Raw genomic sequence first — 22,290 nt, 5'->3', positions numbered from 1 at the left:
TTCAGACACTGCTAAGTGCTTGGTATATAGACTTGAATGATATATTGTTCTTGCCTTCAAGTCTAGTAGAAAAGAGAAAAGCTCAGCACAGTGATAGGGTTATGATAGAAGTGAATTTATCATAGTCTATCTATCTATCTAGATACACACACACAGATATATATATAATGTTTGTTATAACTAGAGATAGCATCTAATATACCATTAAAATGGCAATTCCATTCAGATTGTAAATGATTTTTAAAATTTTCCATAATAATTTCTTATTTTAAAGATTCTAAAACCATTTTATACCTATAATTAAATCATAGTGTGCCGTTTTCATTGAAAAGATATTTTTCAGGACATCCTTATTTATCATTTGGATTAAATTCTTCCTTTTACAAGTGGCGTAACTGATGTTTTGAATATTGACGAATTCATAAGCTACCAGATTCCTACCCTTAATTTTTATCTATTGCTGATGTTGCTCATATAATTTTTTAAAGGTCTGCCTTTTCTCAAAGACATTTAAAATACTTCTGATAGTTTCTCTTTCTTTTTCTTTCTAAATGAGATCTCATTTCTTTTTTCTGTTTTGTACATTATACTTCTAAGAGACATCTTTTGATATATTTCATTAATATAGTTTTCTTTTTATTTTTGTGGGTTGGTTTTAATTATTTAATTTAAAATTGACCTTTAGATTTAGTCCTTTAAAAAGAATACTACTTATCTTTAAACGTTCTCATTTTTTAAAAGAGTCTGTCATTTTTTTTTTTTCTTGAGACTACTAATATGATTTTGGTGTAATCATACCCATCATCAGAAATAAACTTAAATGTCTTTAATGGGCACAGTGGATCCTGTTAGTAAGAGGTAGCAATTCATATATATACTTACATAGTCTGTATAAAATGATAAGACACTTTAAGTTTCCATAAGACGCGCTGTTTCTTACTATCACACCATATACATACAATGAACTTTTTTAAGGGACATGATTTTCCTGAGCTTCTTTGCTATTTTATTCCTACTTAATATTCAGTCATGACTAATAGCTTCTTGTTCTGTTGGGTTTGCCTATAATAACATATAATAGATACAGTTTATCTTTTATTATAGTTAGTTTTCTTCTTAGGTAATTAAAACTATATGCCTTTAAGAATAATCTAAAGTAGGATAGGTTTGCTCCTCAGAGGCTTCTGTTGTTTTTAGCATTTCTTTTACCCAGCTGCTGCTACCTTTTTTTCCATTTTTTAATATTTATTTGTTTGTGCTGGGCCCCAGCTGTAGCACGTCGTATCTTTAGTTGCAGCTTGTGGGATCTTGTTCCCCAATCAAGGATCAAGCCTGGGCCCACTGCGTTGAGAACGTGGAGTCCCAGTCACTGGACCAGCAGGGAAGTCCCTGCTGCTACCTTTTAAATGCCCAAACACACTACGCTAGCCCCCAAGTTAGGTCCACCTCCTCATAGTCACCCAGTCTAATCTTTTCTTCCTATTCTCCAACTTCTTCAATTTTCTTTCTCATAAATGAGGCCCTGGATCTACTTAGCTAACCTGATAAGTCCTTTCATAATAATGTGAGAGCTTGTCCTGGTTGACTTATATTATTTGCATTTTTCAAGAAGAAAGTTCTATAGTAATATGTTAATCCAAGCAATGATATTATCAATAACTCTCCTGTCTGAAAGAGTATTGATTTGGTGGGCCTTTTACCCATTCTCATATTATCTCGTATGTTGGCGGTTTATCTGCATGAATACTCACTTGTAAAATTTGTTTGAGTTACTTTGGAGTTTGATGCCAAGTTTAGCAAAATTTAAATGTGTTTCACTTTTTTCTCTCCAAAATATATCCTTGAATATGTATTTGGATATTACGTTTTAAACTATTATAGTAAGAAAAGCATCATTAATATGAATATTTGTTGCTTATATATCGAACCCTTATGGAGGAAGACTGTTAAAATAAGAAGTTAAAATAAGTTAAGAAATTATTGGTCATAATTTGTTTAGCTTGTAACCAGTATGCTCATCTATATGTGCTTGAGTTTTTCTTTTCTTTTCAAAAACAGCTACAGTGGATTTCCAGTTCTTAGGAACAATTTATTTGAGAGACCTGAAGGATTTCTGCAAACACGAAAGAGCAAGTTGCCTTCAAACTCAAGCAGTCCTAGTAGCCCTTCTCCCGTGTTCAGAAGGACAAAACAGGTGCTCCGATGATCTTGCATTTTTCATGTAACCACGCATTAGGACAAAAATAAATGACACTCTTCCTCCCATATTTTACTACCACACATTAAGCTCCCTGAAGCATTGTGAAGGAAATGTAGAATAATCTGACTTCAAAAAATTAACCAGTTCTCTTGTCCTCGAACTTTATTGTACATATTGTATAATACAGATTAAAGCAGAGGCTTGAATATTTATTAATTATAGACCGATGTTAGGGAAACAGTATAAAAGCATGTGAGTTACACTTGTTCAGCCTTCAGTTAAATAAGGACATTTTAAGTATGTAAATTTATTAATAAGATCCTTGCATTTTTTTCCAGGAAATTAAATCAGCCCATAAAATTGCCAAGAGATATTCTTCCATTCCTCAGATGTGGTCTAGGTGTCTATTGCGTCACTGTTATGGACTCTGGTTTATTTGTCTCCCAGCTTATGTGAAAGTATGTCATTCAAAAGTCAGGGCTCTGAAAACAGCATATGATGTACTTAAAAAAATGCAGTCAAAGAAGATGGATCCACCTGATGAGGTAACAATTATCCTTATTATTTTATTCAAGACTTATGCAGATAAGATATTTTGCGGGTGTACACTCTCAAAACTTCTGTGCTCCAGGTGTGTTACCGCATTCTTATGCAGCTCTGTGGACAATATGATCAGCCTGTGCTTGCAGTTCGAGTGCTTTTTGAAATGCAGAAAGCTGGTATTGACCCAAATGCCATTACTTATGGATATTACAATAAGGTAATTACTTTGACTTAGGTATAACTTTTGTCATTTCACAACCTTAGTTTAATGGCAGAAATAAATGATGCAGGGCTTTTGTGGTATTTACTTTAGAGTGTCTGAAGTATAGTTTGTAAATTGAAAATAAGATTTTTTGTTCTATTTTGGGATGTACAGTGTGTTTATTCTCTAGATTAACTCTAGAGCTAATGAATGTTCATTTATAAAAATGATTTCACTGATTGCTTTATTTTGTTGACTGAATAGGCTGTTTTGGAAAGCACTTGGCCTTCAAGGAGTCGTAGTGGATATCTTCTTTGGACAAAAGTGAGAAATGTGGTTTTAGGAGTAGCACAGTTCAAAAGAGCTTTAAAGAAGCATTCAAATTTATCACAAACAGCTCTCTCAGGTAATTCCAGGTTTTTAAGGGATATGTATGTTGTACTTTTTCTTTAAAATTAATTGACTAGTTATAATGTACACTATTTGGAAATTTTAATGTTTCAAAATATTGAATGTTTTCTAGTTTTTATTGTCATTAAGCAAATTCTAATATTATTCTTACCACTTAAAAAGTACCAAATGTTACTTTTTTTTCATGTAACTGTTACCAACCTTTGGTGGTCTTGCTTTAGTGTTCGTTAATAATTCATGGTAGGCGTCTTTGTTATAGTTGTATTTTGCTAATTCTGAGACAGTCTTCATGATCAGTATTAGTAGATTATTAGCTTGAACAACAAACTAATATGTATTTTTGGTTATCTCCCTGAGTAGTAAAATGCTGTCAAATTGTGTTCTTAAGCAGATGGCAGTGACCTGGATGCTGTTAGTCATGGCAGCATGGATAGTGGTCATGGGACACACAGTGTGGAGCAGGCACCTTTTAATACGGGTTTAATCAAAGTGTATGCTTCCGATGATAGATCTAGTACAGGTTTGTGTATGCTTATGTATACATTTATTGCAGTACATTTTAAGAACTAAGTTTGCTAACCTGTCTTTTTTAGATTTTAATTTTCAATGGTATATTTAATTGTCTTTTTAAATTTTATATGGTAGGCGTTTGATAGTATATTTAATATCTATGTAATTTTATGCATTCTGTACCTGAGTCAAAATGAAAGGTTAAGAGAGTTTATTTGAGTTTTTAGCCCATGATAATCCAGTTAACTCTGAATAGCACAGAGGTCTCTTTATCATATCCTTTTCTTAGGATAAGTTCTTTGTATTAGGAGCATGTTATGAGAGTTTTTTTAATGTTATTAGGGTTTGAAGGAAAGAAACTTAGATCCCTAATCTGAGTTAATAGTACCATATCAGCATCAGTTTCCAAGATTTAACAGTGTTCCATGTTTCATGCAAGATATTATCATTGGGGGAAGCTGGGTAAAGGGTACAGAGGAACTCTTCCTACTGTATTATTTTTGTAACTTCTTGTGAGATTTCATCTATATTAAAAATCACAGTAAAAAATTTAAACATATTTAAAACAGCAATCAAGCACTGAAGGTAGCATTACTTTCATTAAAAGATTTGTATGTAAGCTTTCTGTAAGTATTATGAAAACTGATACACATAAAAAATATGTTATTTGAATAATTCTGCCCTTTTCATTTGTACATTATAAAAATTGGGCATGATTTTTGAATATAGTGTAAGAGCTTCATATTAATGAGCAGGAACTTTAAACTTAAAAATCCAAGCATTAATAATAAAATATGAAGACTTATGGCTCCATAAATTTTAACATTATTTTGGTCTATCTCTTTTTATGTGTACTTTTGAGAGTAATAAATATAAGCTGTGTACATTGAAGTATCATTTTCATAGTTCTTCCTTGGCTGGTTTTGTTTCTTGTTCATGCAATTGTGAATTTAATCAGAGTTGTAGTAGTCATCCTCAGGCATTATCTCTTAAAAATGAAGAGCTCTGTCTTTTAACTAATGGCCTTAAAAAGGATATCTGCAGTAAAGAACCTAATAAAACCTTGAATTTCATCAAGATTATATTTACATTTTTTAATTTGTTGTTTCTTTGGAAATAGAGCTGAAACTTTGATTAGAAAAAAATACAAACTCAAAATTATAAAAAAGATATTAAGGTAAACACCTAATGATAATACAGTTTCTTTACATAGTTCTTTGCAAGTTTATAAAATCATTTTATGTATGGCCTCTCATATAACAGCCTTTTATATTATACCTCTGGGAACTTGAGAGTCAAAGAGAAAGGTTAAGTGGTTTACTTAAAATCATGTCTCCTAAGATCGAGAACTAGGATTCAAAACCTTATGTTTTGATGCCAGTCTAGTGAGAACAATTTGCTGAAAATTATAGAGTGCCTCTTTAATAGAACAGTGTATTAGAAGTTTTCTAATATTGATGCAACATTTGCTTAATAAATTTAACACTAGATTTTTTTCTCATGTATTTGCACTCATGTGCAGTTCAATAATTATTCAACTGAATTTTCAGAGAAACTATGTATCAACAAATTTAAACAGGCCTATTTTTTGGTAAGATCTTTTAGACATTTGGCTTCAGTGATCTGTGTGTGGGTGTTCTGTTAAGAGTTCCCTACAGATTTTTCTTCTCCACTGCTTAGTTGGATCTCAGACCTTCACCTAGAAAGGTCATGGACTTGAATAAAGAATGTTTGGTTTGTCTGTGTCTTTTGGAGCCCAGATAGTAGTGTAAATACACATAGTTACTTTTGACTATAAAGTGGAGACAAAAATAAATGTGATCATTTTGTGATCATTCCTTTCTTACCTTAATAGAGATGGGGAAGAGCTAACAAAATAATGCTTTCAATTGGAAGTTATCCAGAAAATTTCCTATGAGTAAACCTAAATACCAGTGTGTATCTTCTAATCCAGTTTCTCTTATTAAAGAATTTTATGATAAACAACATAGGGTTTTTTTCCTTTTCCAGGTGGCCAGTCTGACCTTGGATATAATTCGCTATCTAAGGATGAAGTTAGAAGAGGGGATACATCCACTGAGGACATTCAAGAAGAGAAAGATAAGAAAGGGAGTGATTCTAGTTCCTGTAGGTTCTAAGTTGATATGGTATAAAATTGTGAGATTACATTAATAGAAAATTCAAGTCACTTTGTGTCAAAGTACTAATTTTGCTTTTTACTTTCCCATGGAAACTCCTCTTTCCTCACCTTATAAGCCTTCTCCACCACCTAATATTCCAGCATGCAAATACCTTATGTGTGAAGTGTGTGGTCTCAGTGGCAAAACACTCTCCAATCAAATACTATTCTTATAGTAGAAATACATATTTCTTTAAACAGTGGCTTTTTCCTGGGGCTTAATAATATTTTTCTTAATGCTTTTATTAATGGTCTGTGATTTATATTTTTCTCACTTACCTCTCCCCATCAAAAGCAGTGTTTCGTAACTAAAGAATAAATATAAAAGGCATGCATTGTATGCGTGGACCTCATGCATGACCAGTATTTAGCTGTTTGATACACACCTTGATGACTCAAATGACATCACTTGTTTCTGATTGACAAATAGATACAGAGGTGTTCGATATTTTCTTATCACTTTTTTTTAGGTGGAACTATTTAGAACTAAAAGCCACTTCTCCTTATGGCTCCGTTGATGTGTATAGATTACATCTAAACAAATTGCATTTTAATCTTTACAGTGTCAGAGTGCGAGAGTGCAAAGGGAAGTGCCGACTGCCTTCCTAAGCTCAGTTATCAAAGTTCTTCCAGTATAGTTCGCCTCAGTGGTACAAATAACAGTGCTGATGAAATATCAGGAGAAAGCACAGGTAAGTGGAATAGTACCCTCCTGTTATGTGCAGAGTGCCTTGCGTCTGTATTTCTAGTGACTCGTTTTTTAAAGTCTTAATTCTCCAGGGTGTTTTTGTTTTGTTTTATATTTGTGCCGCCTCTCAATGGTACAGTTTAGAGTTTAAATTCTGTATTTTATAATACAGTTTGTTCAAGCTTTATTATAACAAACTAAGGGGACATGCAAGCCACGAACCATCTTTTGAGTTTGGAATGTGGGAAGTTTGGGGGAGGGGAAATGGGAAACAAGTAAGATGATCAGTTCTGAGGGTACTATACATCTCACCAGTTTTTAAATGAGTTCCTTAGTCTTATTATTATTCCTGGTTTTCAGAGGCAAAAGGATAGTTCTTCAGATAGTTTAGATAAGAACATGTAATATTTTTTCTTTCCAAAGCACTTCATATATAGTATTTTATATTTATTATTATAGCAGTGCATATATTAGTGAGAGAGGAAATATTAGCATGCTTTCAAAGATGAGAAAACTTGGGCATAGTCAGACTATTGGCATGTCACATAAGTTGTCAGTTAGTTAATGGGAAAATCATTTTAGGATCCTGGGTAATATTTGGTCTCACGAACTTTGTGAGGGAACAAAACAGACCTAAGATTCAGTGTTTCTAGTATTTCAGTCTGATTTCATAATTATTTTATTCTTGTATTAGCTCAGTTCTGCATCGTTTTAACTTAGACGATTACTGAAGGACCTGTGCTGTGAAGGCTGAGATATCTCTGTAAACAGCCCTGCTGCTATGATGTCTGTTTTTCTGCAGCATAAGTAGATATGCCTGTCATTCAGGCGTAAGCCAACTGTGGCCCATGGGCCAAAGTGGGCCTGCAGCCTGGTTTGTGTACAGGTCCACAAGCAAAGAATGGTTTTTCACACTTTTAAATGGTAAAAAATCAAGAAGATTACCACTGATTTTGTGACACATGAAAATTAAATGAATCACAGCTCAGTGTTCATCAACAAAGGCTGACTGGCGCACAGCCAGCTCATTTGCTTCCGTCTTGTGTGTGGCTGCTTTGGTACTGTGTCAGCAGAGCTGAGGAGTCGCCGCAGAGACTGTATGGCCTGCAGAGGGTAAAATATTTACTGTCTGGCCCTTGACAGAAAAAGTGTGCAGACCCCTGCTGCAGCTATAAAAAAAAAAGTGTTAAATGATCTACAGCTGTCTTTCTTCACATTTCTTTGTTAGATAATTGTTATAACTTAAAGATTAAAAATTGTTTCATTGGTATCATATAATTGCTTCACAGCCATTTAGTTCTTCCTAATCACTGTCTAATTTTGACTCTTAGTAACTGGCCTTTGGTAATCTTTGCTTTCTTGTTCTTTTATTCCTTTCTGTTCGTGCTCGCGGTTTTCTTAGATCTATTTTTATGAATCTATTTTCACATGATTGTCAACGAACCTGTATTTCTGACATTTTGTCAGAGTCATCAGCATCTGACTCAGCATATGGCTTTTGATTTTGCCCTCTGTGCTGAACAAGTCACTTTTTCAAAGCCTGTGATAGGTTTCCTAGGTGTTTCCTGGAGTTGTTAGTTTATCCTTAAGATTTTTGACTTGAAAACTTTTCTATCTGTTAAGTACTTTGGGTTTACCACTCCTACCAAAGACTGTATGTGGGATTTATAGGAATAATTAACTTTTCTGTATCTTTTTTCTTGTGTACCAGTACTCCTAGGATTCAAAACACCTTTCAAGTTTCTTTGTTTTGCAGTACAATATGTGTATATTTTATTTACATCATTACATAAATAAATAACAGCTTCCAAAAGACGTGGGAATGAAATAACCAAAGACATGTTTTAATGTTTGATAGTTAAAAGCATCACCCTGTAGTTAGTTACTTCATGATTATCTTGGGAATTTCAACATTTAAAAAAGTTATTTTTGGCTATGCTAGGTCTTCGTTGCTGGGTGGGTTGTTCTCTAGTTGCGGTGTGCACGCTTCTCACTGCAGCAGCTTCTCCTGTTGCGGAGCACAGGCTCTGGTGCACGCGGACTGCAGCAGTTGCCAAAGGTGACTGGGCTCCTGGGCTCTAGAACATGGGCTTAGCAGCTGCAGCGCCTAGGCTTAGTTGCTCCTCAGTGTGTGAAACCTTTCAGGGCAGGGATCAAACTCAAGTCTCCTCCATTGGTAGGCAGTTTCTTTACCATTGAGCCACCAGGGAAGCCCAGGAATTTTAACATTTTGATAAATGCATATTGAATTACTGAGCGTTCAAGCACAAAAAAATTTACTCTGAAGTGAAACATACTCTAAACTTGAAAACATACTTTGAAATATGTTCTTAGGCCTAATTCTGCCTTAAGTGTGTTTTAGCTTTTTATCTTTAGCTACTACATTTAGCTATAACATGTCATATTGTAATATATTATGCTGTTATAGTCTGGGTTGGTCTGTTGGCTGCAGTTGTTTCCCAGAAGACAGTATTCATTCAGCAATATTTTTTTTTTTTTGCACACCTATTACCTGCTACCATATGCCAGGTGCTACCTAGGGTATAGTAAAGAATAAAAAATAAACATGGTCCTTGACTTCATAGAGAAACACATGGGAGGGTTGAGAAAGCATTAATAACATTAATGTAATAACATTAATTAACATTAATCTAATTTACATCAAGCAAATGTGAAAACACCCTGATAGTAAATACTGTCAAGAAGGGTGAGAGCATGTAATAGAGAAGCTATCCTGGATTTAGGGGACACTGGTCAAGAAAGCTTCCTTGGTAATACAGTTTTTGAGCTTACATCTGAAGAATGAATAGAAAATAAATGAGGATGTGGGCTTCCCAGGTGACTTACTGGTAAAGAATCTGCCTACTGGTGCAGGAGACATAGTAGACACGAGTTCACTTCCTGGGTTGGGAAGATGCTCTGGAGGAGGAAATGGCAACCCACTCTGGTATTCTTGCCTGGACGATCCCATAAACAGAGGAGTCTGGTGGGCTAGAGTCCACCAGAGTCACAAAGAGTTGGACGCGACTGAGCCGCTGAGCACACAGGAGTTCTGAGGGAGAAATTGAAACGGAGCATTCCAGGCAATGGGAAGCAGTGTGTCGAGGCTGTATAGTAGGAGGGGATTACAGCTTGCTCACAGATCTAAAGAAGGGCAACCCCTGGGCCAGAGCAGCATCCAGCCTAGTCCGGTAGAATTTAGCATGCATATCAACTTAGAATCAGGTAAACTATTCTGTAAATGGCCAAACAGTAAATAGCTTTGCTTTAGAGGCCACATACAGCCTCTGTTGCCTGTTCTATTTTTTAAATTTCTTATTATTTTTGGCTATGCTGGGTCTTTGTTGAAGTGCACTGAGTCTCCCTTGCTGTGCACAGGCTTCCTCTGACTGTGACAGGTGGGGGTTGCGCTCTCGCTGCAGTGCGTAGGCTGCTTGTGGTGGTGGCTTCTCTGGTTGCAGAGCACGGGCTCCAGGGCACATGAGCTTCAGTAGCTGCAGCCCCTGGGCTCTGGAGCGCAGGCTCGGTAGCTGTGGCTTACTCGCACAAGCTTACTTGCTCTGTGGCATATGGGATCTTTGCAGACCAGGAATCAAACCTGTGTCCCATGCATTGGCAGGTAGGTTCTTGACCACCGCACCACTGGGAAATCCAGGTGCCTGTTCTTTATGTGTGTCATGTGTACAACTCTTAAAATGTTAATACCATTTGACACTGTATAAAAACAGTCCACAGACCGGTTGGCTCAGTGGTGCAGTTTGCGGACCCGTGGTATAATTGGATAACCAGCTTTATTTGTCTTTAGGCTATTTGCATAGTTCTTACTTTGTGAAGGAACCCTTGCTCTTCTATTTGAATGCAGTCCTTGAGTTTTATCTTCGGCTTACAAGATTCCTCCAGGTCTTTGATAATATATAACCTGTCCAGTAGAAAGTTTCCCAGAATATTAGAAGAAAGTGTATTCTTGGTTTCTTATAGTCTTAATCATAAGCTGATATAGGAAAAAAAGAATATACTTTACCTCTCTACTATTCTGTTTTCCTTGTTAATGCTATTAATATATGTTTATTAAACAGTACTAGTTTGTAGGCTTTTAAGGTCTCTAGTAGTCCCTTTTTATCTCCTATCCTGTTACCTGAAAGCATCATATGACAGGAAAAAAAGGCCCATTTTTAGTGATTGCCTGGGTATAGAGAGCTAATTCTGTTGTATAAAACATGTAAAAAGAGTCGTTGACAATACTATGCCTGACTAATGCTTTAGGAGACTCCCACATAATAAGGACAATTAAAGTGATCAAAAGTCTTGATTTCTGCTTCTGGCTAGAAGCAGCGAACAGTGTTTCTGAATAGAAACTGGCTGTTCACATTCAAGTATTATAAACTTGAAACAATATTTAAAGAAAAAGTAAAATTATTTAGCCACATCTATGGTCATGAGGATTTAGAGTTTTAAAATTAAGTTTTATTTATAAAGCTCACACAGCTGTCTTTGGTTTGGCTTAGTGTTTTTGGTTTTATTTTTCTTTTTATAGGCAGAAGACTCAGAATCTTAAGGTTACCTAGCACAACCACAATTGTATAACCATTGTTATTCAATCAGCTCGGTGAAGTGGACACAGATGCATTATTATGGGCGCTATTATAAACGCACCAAGGGCGCATGTTAGTCTTGTGAGTTCTAAAAAGCAGTGCACCCTTAAATCTCAGAGCGCACCCTTCATATTTGCTTTGAACCCCAGTTAGGCCTTCCCTTGTAGCTCAGCGGGTAAAGAATCTGCCTGCAGTGCAGGAGACCCGGGTTCGATTCCTGGGTTGGGAAGATCCCCTGGAGAAGGAAATGGCAACCCACTCCAGTATCCTTGCCTGAAAAATCTCATGGACAGAGGAGCCTGATGGACTACAGTCCATGGGGTTGGAAAAAGTCGGGCACGACGGAGTGACTAACACTTACTTACTATCTTACTTCTGTCACTTAAGGGGTAGGTAACTTTGGGCTAGGTAATTAATCTCTCTGAGTATAAGCTTTTCCTCCACCCATAAGGATGTTGGAATGATTATGGTGGATAATGTAAATAAAGTGCCTAGTATAGCATCTGTGAAGTAGCAGGTACTTGATAAATTCTTGCTGTTATCATTTTTATTACTGGTATCTTAAATATTTAAGACAACTTATACTTGCATATTACATTTTTCATAGCTAAAGCACTTTTCTTGTTTTTTAGAAAGCACATCTGAGCCGCTGTTAATATCGTCTTTTGAGGAGACAAATGAAACAGGAAACATTCAAAGTAGATGCTTCAGGAAAAGACATAAAAGTGACAATGAGCCTAATTTGCAGCAGCAAATGTCCTGGGCAAATAGAAACCGCAATCTTAGTGGAGGAGTACTTATGGGACTTATGCTCAATAGAATTAACCAGGAAGCAAACCCTGGAAATATGGTTGAAAAATTAGGAGCTGATGCAAAAATTCTTTCAAATGTAATCTCAAAAAGCACAAGACCAAATAGTCTTAATATTGGAAAACCATCTTTAAGCTCAAAGAGAGACAGTATAGAAAAGGAATCGAGTGATGATGATATACCTTTTGATGGTTCTAATTGTTTGGCAGATAAAGTGGATTCTCCTGTTATTTTTGACTTAGAAGACTTAGACAATGAAACAGATATTTCAAAAGCGAGGTACATTGTTCCACAAAATCCCAAGAGGAGACAACGCTTGAACAGCAGCTTTTCAATGAAACCTTTTGAAAAAACTGATGTTGCCACAGGATTTGATCCCCTCTCACTTTTGGTTGCTGAGACTGAACAGCAGCAAAAAGAGGAGGAGGAAGAGGAGGAAGATGATAGCAAAGGCGTTTCAACACCATCTGCTAGGCGGGATTTAGCTGAAGAAATTGAGATGTATATGAATAACATGAGCAGTCCTTTGACAAGTCGAACACCAAGCATTGATTTACAACGGGCCTGTGATGATAAAGTCACCACTAAGAAAAGTCCAACATTGGTCAAGGCATGCAGAAGATCTAGCCTGCCTCCTCATTCTCCCAGACCAGTGAGACTTACCAAATCTAAAAGTTACTCAAAAAATGAGGACAGGCCAAGGGATAGACTCTGGTCTTCTCCAGCCTTCTCACCTACTTGTCCATTTAGGGAAGAATCTCAAGATGCATTAACCCATTCATCACCTTCATTTAATTTAGATACACTACTAGTACCTAAACTAGATGTTCTAAGAAACAGTATGTTCACTGCTGGAAAAGGAGTTGCAGAGAAAGCAAGCAAATGGTATTCAAGATTCACCATGTACACCGCATCATCTAAGGTAGGTTTATTAGTATTTTCTACGTTTCCTTTTACCCTCCTCTACCACCAGAAGTCCCTTACTTGCAAAGATGTGTTTTTACCATTCTCCTAAAATGCAGCTTTACAGAAAGGACTCTTGGGATGCATAAGGTTTGTAAGTACCAGAATTTGAACTTGAATAATCACTACAAAAGGAAAGAATTCACCAACTAAGGTTATATTTGTAGTTCAGTTTTGAAAGAAAGTGATTTGTAGCTGGAATTAAAATGCTTACTGAGCTTCATTATTTATTGCCTTCAAAAATTACCAGCTAGGCATAGGATTTTTCTTCCTGGTTAGAGTGGAGTACCTTGTGATACACCCACATACCTCCCAAAGCAAAAAGCTAGATGAAATAGAGAAGTGAAGTGAAAGTCACATCTGACTCTTTGCGACCCCATGGACTGTGCAGTTTATGGAATTCTCCAGGCCAGAATACTGGAGTAGGTACCCTTAAGTATTTGCTTAAAGTCATCAGAGAACGGCTAAAACAACTAGAAAATAGATGGGCAAGATTCTAGAGAGGAGAATTGCAAGATGAGCTGAAGTCCTATAGCTACTTTTTCCATGAGGGTATTTGCTTATTCTGAGTACAGAGTAAAAGGTTGCAAATTCAGGCTTTGTCTTATCAGAGGACTGTGGAGAGGTGAGGGGGCCAGCAGGACTTTGGAGATCTTGTGGAACTAGAGAGACAAAAATATTTGTCCCTTTGACAAATTTGAGAGTCCTCAGATGCACAAGTTTTTTTCTTTCAAGACGCTTTCCAAATAATGCATGAAACAGGAGTATGAAAAGGTAAGCAAGAAGACTCTGATAAAACAAAGTTCTCAGCAATTTTATGGTGCTGGGAATACAATAATTTAACTGCTGAGAGCTGAGAGGAGTGGAGGCAGGGAATCTTTGGTACACAGACCAGGCCCTTAGTTCAAATTCTTGCAGAGCTATGCCTTAGGAACACGAGCAAACCAAAGATAAACTCCACTTGACCAAAACTGCAACCTATGCTGGACTCAGCTCAGTCTGTGATTAGATCAAACCAATCAGCCTTTGCTTTAACAGGAAAAAGTATGTCCTTTCCAGAGGAACAGAACATTAACTGGAGTTACAGTTTTTTCTATGTAGTTTTTTATATCCTGTTACTCAATTAAAAATAGCTATACTGACAGACTTCCTGGTGATCCAGTGGTTCTGCCTTCCGTTGTAGAGGACATGGGTTCGATTCCTGGTTGAGAAACTAAGATCCCCCTTGCCACAGAGCAACTTAGCCCGTGTGCGGCAAGTAGAGTCTACATTCTCGAGATCCTGCGCTGCACAGCAAGAGAAGCCCACACGCCGTAACGAAGACCCAGTGCAGCCAGAAGAAAAAACAGCTATACTGAGAGGCAAGGCCCATAGCTAAAAACAAAGGAAAACCATAAGGTGGAGGAAATAGACCTGCAGGTGATCTAAGTATTTGAATTAGCAAGGAACTTGGAAGTAATTGCAGTATGTCCAAGAAAATAGAGGAAAGGGTTTAAAAAAAAAAAGCTAGAAAGATGGAAAATTTCCCCAGATAATCATCTGTTGAGCAAGTGTAAATTCTAGAAGCAAAAAAGATATGAAATTAAGAATACAGTTGTTGGATTTAACAGCAAACAAAACACAGGAGAAGAAAGATTAGTGAAGTTGATGGGAGTTAATAGAAAATATCCACACGGAAGTATAGATAGAAAAAAAAAGGGGAGGGAAATATTGAAAAGAATGTGCAGTTTAGTGGAACTGCCTAACACTGATGTAATTGAGTTCCAGAAAAAGAAAGAACAGGGTAGAAAGAAAAATTTAAAAGCTAATTGCCGTGAATTTTCCAAAAGTGATTAAAGATGACAACTCACATATTTAGAAGATAAATGAATGTCGGGCAGAATAAGTGCCAAAAAAAAAAAAATAGGCATCTAATGTTAGATGAAAATGAAATGCAAAGAAAATCTTAAAAGGAGCCAAAGAAAAGAGATATATTACCTTCAAAAGAGCAACAATACGTTTCCGGGGCAACTAGTACTGAAGGAGGATTCCAAATGGGTCGCAGCCGCAGCCACTCCCCACAGAGGGTACTTAGATGGTCCCAGGCCGCATCCTGGGAAAGAGAACGCAGGCGCCGAGAAAGGTCCCGGTCCTGGGAGCCGCTCTCCGGCTGCACAGAAGGCGTTCCAGGTCCCCAAGACGCCAGAGATCCACATCTCCTTGCCCTTCTCAACTGAAAGAAAGAAGAGCTGAGGAGAAGAAACAGAGAGCAAAGAACGTCAGATAACTGAGGAATACAGAGGGCACAACAGAGAGAGGAGTAGAAATGGTGACGTTAATGGGATTTGCCTCCACGAAAGGGAAAAAAGGTGGATGGCTCTGTAAAGGCCTATGCCATAAATGGATCTCAGAAGAGAAAGGATAGGCAGTACATAAGTTGAAAATGTGGATTCAACAGACCTTTGGATTTCATTGCATGAGAACTGAAGTGTTGAAGAATGATCTTTTTTCCCTCATCTTGATAAGAACAGTGGATTTTGTATTTAATATGCTTCAAAAACAGGATCATAGTCCTTCCTCCTTGTAAAATAAGAAAATTTTATTTATGATGTATGTAGTTCACTTACCCTGCCTCAAAAAAAAATATTACATTTTTTTCCTTTAGGAACTATCATTTGGGGCAGTCATCAACCCTATTTTTTTGTCCTTATTCCTATGGGAACTGTATATGTTTTTTTCTTGGGTACTCCTTATGACTTAAAAACACATAAAAGTAATTTGGAAGTAAGTTTCTCAAATAAAGCTTTAATTTCTTAAAAAAAAAAAAAAAAAGCAACAATAAGAAAACTGATAGTGGTCTTCTGAAGAGAAAGTGATGTCAAAAGATGCCGGAAAAACATCTTGATCAGAGTACTGAAAGAAAATGCTGCCAACGTGTTTTTCTGTACCCAGCAAAAATATTCTTTAAAAATTTGGGTGAAAATTTTAGTTCCACTGTGGTAACATAAGGCCACTAAAACTCATCCCTCAACTTACAACTAAAAACTCTGGACAGAATACAAAACAGCAACTATCTAAGGATTCTGAAAAATAAAAGCGACAGATTGTGAAGAAAATTTCCTGTTTTCTTTCTCATGCATCTTTGCCCCAAGAGCAGGTCCCAGTCACAGTGTGGCCTGGCCTCCTGGCAGCTGAAACGTCAGGAGAGTCCCCATATTTCCCGGAGAGAGGAACCAGGGAAGGGGGTCTCTGGGCAGGAGAGTACGAGGGGAAGCTGTGAAAGGAGGAGTCCTGATTCTGTGTATGGCCCACACAGGTATCTGCCTCACCCTTGAGCTTACACGTACATGGCATACTTGCAGACCAGCATGGAGGACAAGGCTTAGAGAATTAAACTGAGTATTAAATCACCACCTACAAAATCAAAACACAAATTACAAGCTGAACATAACTCAGTTGACTGTCTGCTAAAACAATAGTACAACATTCTCCAAGAGAATATAACAGTACCCAGACTACACAGTAACTTTCATGGGATCCAGAAATAATAACCTGGATGGCTGTGGAAAAGAATAAAATGTGAACAAATAAAAGAGAATAAAATGTAGTTTTCTGGTGATATCATCCTGGACCAGGATTTGCAGGAAAGAAAATTAACAATAAAGAAGGCTTAAAGCTAACAGTTATCTAACAGGTATCTGCTTTGATCTAACTAATAAATGCTGCCGTAAAAATTGATCTCGAGCTCATGTTTGTCCAAATTCGGATGACCTTGTAAAGTTGGTTGGTTTTATTTTTCCCCTAGAAGTTATAATGTTGATTAATTGATCATCTGAGTAATTAGGCATTTCCTCTGCCTTAGAAGTGACCTTTTAAATAACTTTAAATATGAAGGAAATTAAGCTTATAATTATGTCCTTAGGATCAAAGTTCTGACCGTACCAGTCTTTCTTCAGTGGGAGCCCAGGATTCTGAATCTACCTCTTTAACAGATGAAGATGTCTGCCATGAGTTGGAAGGAGCCACTTCTCAGGAGAGCAGCACCGCTTCAGGGACTAAGGGAGCTGATTTCAGCAGAACGAGCCTGGAAAGTTCTGCCTCCTTAGAAGGTTTGTCCAAACCCTTCTGTCATCCTGCATTTGATGTGTGGTACCTTTACTTTTTCTCCTTTACATTTTTAATTTTGTAAAAGATTTGCATGGCTCAAAGCAACAGAGAACCAATGCACTTGCAGAGAACGCTGGCCTCCATCCTCATCCCTTCAGCTTGTTTTCTCCTTGTCCCTCGAGGCAGCCATTTTTGTTCATTTTTGGTTTATCCTTTCATTGTTGCTTTTTTGAAAAATATATACTTCTTTAAAAGCATGTGTGTTGTGTTTGTGTGTTCTTCACACCTCCTTGTCTTGTTACTCAAAAGGTAACATAACTGTTAAACAATTAACTGTGACTTACTTTTTTCACTTAACACTGTATTCGGAAGAACATTTCATATCATCACATAGCATTGTCCCCCTTTCATTTTTAAGGTTGCACGGTTCATCATGTGTGACTGTATCAGTTTATTTTAGCCACTTCCCTGTTGATGGGCTTTAAATTCTCAGTCTTTAACTGTTATGAATAATGCTATGATGCACATATGCCATATTATATTTTTGCCTGGGTAGCTTTAGAAGATGCTTCCACGTTCTTCCTTGAAGTGATATTGCCAAGTTCCTTCCTCAGGGGTATACAATTTTGTATTCCCACAGGTAGTGTAGACAAATACCTATTTCCCAGCAGCCTTGTGAAGAAAATATGTTTAGCACACTTGGATTTTTGCCATCTGATAGGTGAAGAGTGTATTTCAATTAATATTTGTTTATTTTATAAATTAAATTGCATATCTAGCTGTACATTCAGGAACTATTTCTGTGAACTGTCTTTTGCCTACATTTGACTTTCGCTTGTTGGTCCCCCCACCACCTTTTTTTTTTTTCTAAGTTTTAATAGCTCTTTTTTAAATTAGGGAATTAATCCTTTGTCTTTTATATCAGTGGCAGATGCTTTTTCCAACAGTGTCCAATTTTGGGGTTTTCTTCCCCCACATAAAAGTTTTCAATTTTGTATCATTAAAAGTATCAGTTTTTGCCCTGTTACTTCTGGATTTTGAGTCATTGGAAAAGATTTTCCCTTCCCCGAGGTTCACCACTACTTTCTTCAGTACTTCTCTCATTCCCTCTTTAACATTTTCTGGGATCAGCAGACTTTTTCTATAAAGGGCCATATCGTAAATAGTTTTAAGTTTTGTGGGATATATATATATATATATATATATATTTAACAGTGCTTTTAAAATGTAAAAATCATTCTTGTGATTATACAAAAGTAGATTTGACTCCTGATTTAGACATTTAATCCATTTGAAATTTCTCCTGGTATATGATGTGAGGAATGAACGCCTTATAACATTTCTTAAATTTGCATCTCTACTGGTTTAAAAAGCTCTTCTTGCGGAAGTATTCAAACAATCACAAAAGTAGAAGGGCTAGCACAATAAGCTCCCGTGTGTCCTTCATGCAGCTTCAACACTTATCAGCAAATGGCCAGTCTTGCTTTATCTTATCCCCTCTGTCTTCTGCTGCCAACACTTTTTCCTGCCCCACTGAATTATTTTAAAGTTAGTCCCAAACAATACATAATTTTATTCATAAATACTTCAGCGTGTATTTCTAAAACATAAGGACTTTAATGTTATATCTTTTTTAACTTTTTATTAAAGTTACTTAGTTTTTTTAAGAAATTTATTATTTACTCTGTTATACATGTACTGTGTACATTTTTATGTATGTAAATATTGTCCATGAGAACAACTGAATAACCAGTATCAGGTTAAGATAACAGTTCAGTAGCAGCATCCAGATCCCTGCCCACATCTACTCACCACTCCCTACACAGGTGAGCATTATCTTAACACTATAGCCAGCCATTTGTCAACATTTTTATGAATTCATACAGTATGTAAGTGAAAGTGAAAGTCACTTAGTCCTGTCCGACTCTTTGCAACCCCATGGACTATATGCAGTCCGTGGAATTCTCCAGGCCAGAATACTGCGGTGGGTAGCCTTACCCTTCTCCAGGGGATCTTTCCAGCCCACGGATTGAACCCAGGTCTCCTGCATTGCAGGCGAACTCTTTACCAGCTGAGCCACAAGGGAAGCCCTTTAGACCTTAGAAGATAGCTCAGTTAGTAAAGAATCTGCCTGCAGTGTAGGAGACCAGGGTTCAATCCTGGGTTGGAAAGATCCCCTGGAGAAGGGAAAGGCTACCCACTCCAGTATCCTGGCCTGGAGAATTCCATGGACTGTATAGTCTATGAGGTCACAGAGTCGGACATGACTGAGCAACTTTCACTTTTCACAGTATGTATCTTTTGCGAAGCATTCATTTTTTAAAACAAAATTTTAATATCATCATATTTCTTAATGTGTCAAGGTTTATTACACAATGTATAAAATATATACATAGTTTAAACTTTTACAACTATCTCATAAAACTCTATAGATGGTTTGTTCAAGTTGAGACCCAGACAGGATCTATTTGTTGCATTGTTTGATGTCTGTTAACTCCCTCTCATCTTCATTCCCTGTATTTTCCCTCCCTTGTCATATACTCAGGTGATTAGCTCCCCCCTCTTATTTTTTTCTAACATACAAGAAGAGTTTATTGAACTAAGTAAGATAACCTCACATCCTGATTCACTTTGCTAAAAAGAATATTCTGTACTGTAAATTGATCAGATACAAAAGGTAGACTGCCAGCATAAATGACTGAATTAGTCAGGGCTAATAGAGAGCAGTTTTGAACTAGCTTTAGCAGAGGGAGGCGGAATTACAGAAGGTTCTTGGGCGGCCATCAGGAAAGAACTGCAGATGACCATTTCTAAGCATCCAGGATGATACGAGGCTTCCGCGCTCTCTGCATCTCTCTGAGGCAAGGGCTTCAGCTAACAGACGGTCTAGAGCTTTTTTCCTCTTGTGATTTATTTGCTGAAGCAGTTGGATCATTAGTCTGGATTATGCTGATTGCATCCCCATGGTGGTATTTCATGTTCTCCTTTCCTCTCTGTTTCGGGAACCGCTAGTTTATACCGTTAATTTGTTTTAATACCTTTATATTTATAAAAAATACCAGTGTTCATTCATAAAATGTAGTAACTACAGAGGAAAAAGTATAGAAGTATAGATTACCTCCAGTTTTCCTAACTAGATAGAGCCACTGTCAGCAATTGACCACAGAACTGTTCTCACTCTTTGTTGCTGTCATTTTAATACCTACTCATATCTTTTTGCTGTTGAGAATATACTTGGAGACTCTTCCCTAGTGCTTAAGAGCAAGATTACTCTTACAGATTTTAAAGAGTCTTACAAGGCAGAAAGTTGCCAATAATTCTTTTCATGATCTGAAATAAGATCAGCTGTTTATACTTTTTAAGCCTTAGAACTAAAATAAACACTGTGTTATATCTTAAACATGTAAGAACAGAAACAGCAAAATAGTAATTACAAACAACCAGTATGCTTTCTAGCCGGTACATGCAACGTGCTTAATAAGTGAGTAATGAAAATAAGTGAGTAATGAATTAAAACACACTTCCTTAGGTGTATACGCAAAAGACAAATGCACACTTGGAAAACATTTTTCATTATTTATGTGTTTTTTCTTAAATTTTGAATAGGACAGTTTGATATTTTACCAGAGAATTTATGAGAGTGAGAGATTCTCACATCCTTTCTTATTAATTTTAATGGTTTTGCTGTTTGTTTTTTAATAATGAACAGGATCCTTATCCAAGTTTGCCTTACCTGGGAAATCAGAGGTGGCATCTTCCTGCAACACGAGTAATACAAATATCTTCCAGAACTATGCAATGGAGGTACAATTTTAATCCAAAGAATATCTTCATGTGCTACTTAATAAAATTTCTTAAATATTGATAGTCTCTGGTAGAGTGATAAAATTAAATATATGGCATCTGAAAATTTCAGAATGTATATTACACCTGAATAAACTTAAAATGTCTATGACTTTTTCTGTTTAGAAAAATTCCATACTTTGATTGCACTTTTATTTTCAGCGTTTATATTTGACCCTTGTTTTATGTATGTCCTCTTTCAATAGTTATTTCGCTCCTCAAACACTTTTAACTAGTTTCACTGTGTAGGCACACTTTTTGGATGAGGATACTGGGAGCGGTTTTGGCATTTGTGTCCACTTTTTCCATCATGTTTTCCATTCTTTGTATCAGTGTAATATATATATCTGCTGGATATGCTGCTATATCCCATTTTCTCACAGTGAAAAGGTTTTACTTTTATACTTGAAATTTTTCCCCTAATTTTTGTGCAAAAATTGCTTCAAATACATTTGTGAGTGTTGCTATTTCACACTAATTTGCATAAATTTGCATGTAGTTGGAAATAAATGATGAACACTAATGCTGCAATTACAGAGTTTCTGATGGCTTCAGGAATTCTATATTTTATTAATGTAATGACAACAGTATTTACATTTCTCTCTAGCAGTGCTTCTTAAACTGTCTATAATGAAGGACCAGGGGTTTTTTGGTTGTTGCTGTTTTTAATTTCCAATCTGTCATGGCTGATACACTTGTAAAATCTGTTGATCACCAACTTAGCTGTTGCAGGAATGACCAGTTACTTTATACGTCCCCAGATCCTCTTCTCAATTTCTTTACTTAGCTCCTCACAAACCAGTAAGAGTTTGTAGACCACCTCTTCTCTGGTGACCACACTTTGAGTAGCACAGATCTATAACATGGAATTACCAGTACTTGTTTTGTGTATTAATAAATGAATGCTTGGGTTTAGTTTTCCATTAATAAAATCGTGTGTTTGTGTGTGTGTGTGTGCTATGCTAAGTCTCCAGTCGTGTCCAACTGTTTGCAACCCTGTAGACTGTAGCCCTCCAGACTCCTCTGTCCATGGGGTTCTCCAGGCAAGAATACTGGAGTGGGTTGCCATGCCCTCCTCCAGGGGATCTTCCCAACCCGGGGATTGACATCTCTTTATGTCTCCTGCATTGGTAGGTGGGTTCTTTACCACTAGTACCACCTGGGAAGCCAAATAAAATCATGGCACATTTTATAGTACATAATTATAATGGTAAAGATGCTCACTTAAATGCAAGTTTCCCTTCCAGCAAAAATTTTGGAATA

At 36.7% G+C, this 22,290-nt stretch overlaps 1 protein-coding gene across 1 annotated transcript in view; it reads left to right on the top strand.

The window, feature by feature from the left end:
• Nucleotides 1-22,290, top strand: part of DENND4A (DENN domain containing 4A) — a 71,202-nt gene that overhangs the window by 38,315 nt on the left and 10,597 nt on the right. Inside the window, exons 14-23 of the mRNA XM_052646231.1 lie at nucleotides 2,059-2,194; nucleotides 2,539-2,745; nucleotides 2,832-2,960; nucleotides 3,210-3,351; nucleotides 3,745-3,876; nucleotides 5,877-5,993; nucleotides 6,609-6,737; nucleotides 11,958-13,057; nucleotides 17,000-17,186; nucleotides 20,894-20,988. Of these exons, the coding sequence (XP_052502191.1) occupies nucleotides 2,059-2,194; nucleotides 2,539-2,745; nucleotides 2,832-2,960; nucleotides 3,210-3,351; nucleotides 3,745-3,876; nucleotides 5,877-5,993; nucleotides 6,609-6,737; nucleotides 11,958-13,057; nucleotides 17,000-17,186; nucleotides 20,894-20,988 (2,374 nt within the window). The remainder of the gene's footprint in view (nucleotides 1-2,058; nucleotides 2,195-2,538; nucleotides 2,746-2,831; nucleotides 2,961-3,209; nucleotides 3,352-3,744; nucleotides 3,877-5,876; nucleotides 5,994-6,608; nucleotides 6,738-11,957; nucleotides 13,058-16,999; nucleotides 17,187-20,893; nucleotides 20,989-22,290) is intronic.

This window comes from Budorcas taxicolor, chromosome 10 (assembly GCF_023091745.1).
Source record: "Budorcas taxicolor isolate Tak-1 chromosome 10, Takin1.1, whole genome shotgun sequence".
In the NCBI taxonomy this organism is placed as follows: domain Eukaryota; kingdom Metazoa; phylum Chordata; class Mammalia; order Artiodactyla; family Bovidae; genus Budorcas; species Budorcas taxicolor.
Note: the sequence above shows the minus strand (reverse complement) of the source record. Positions and strands in the feature narration are given on the sequence as shown.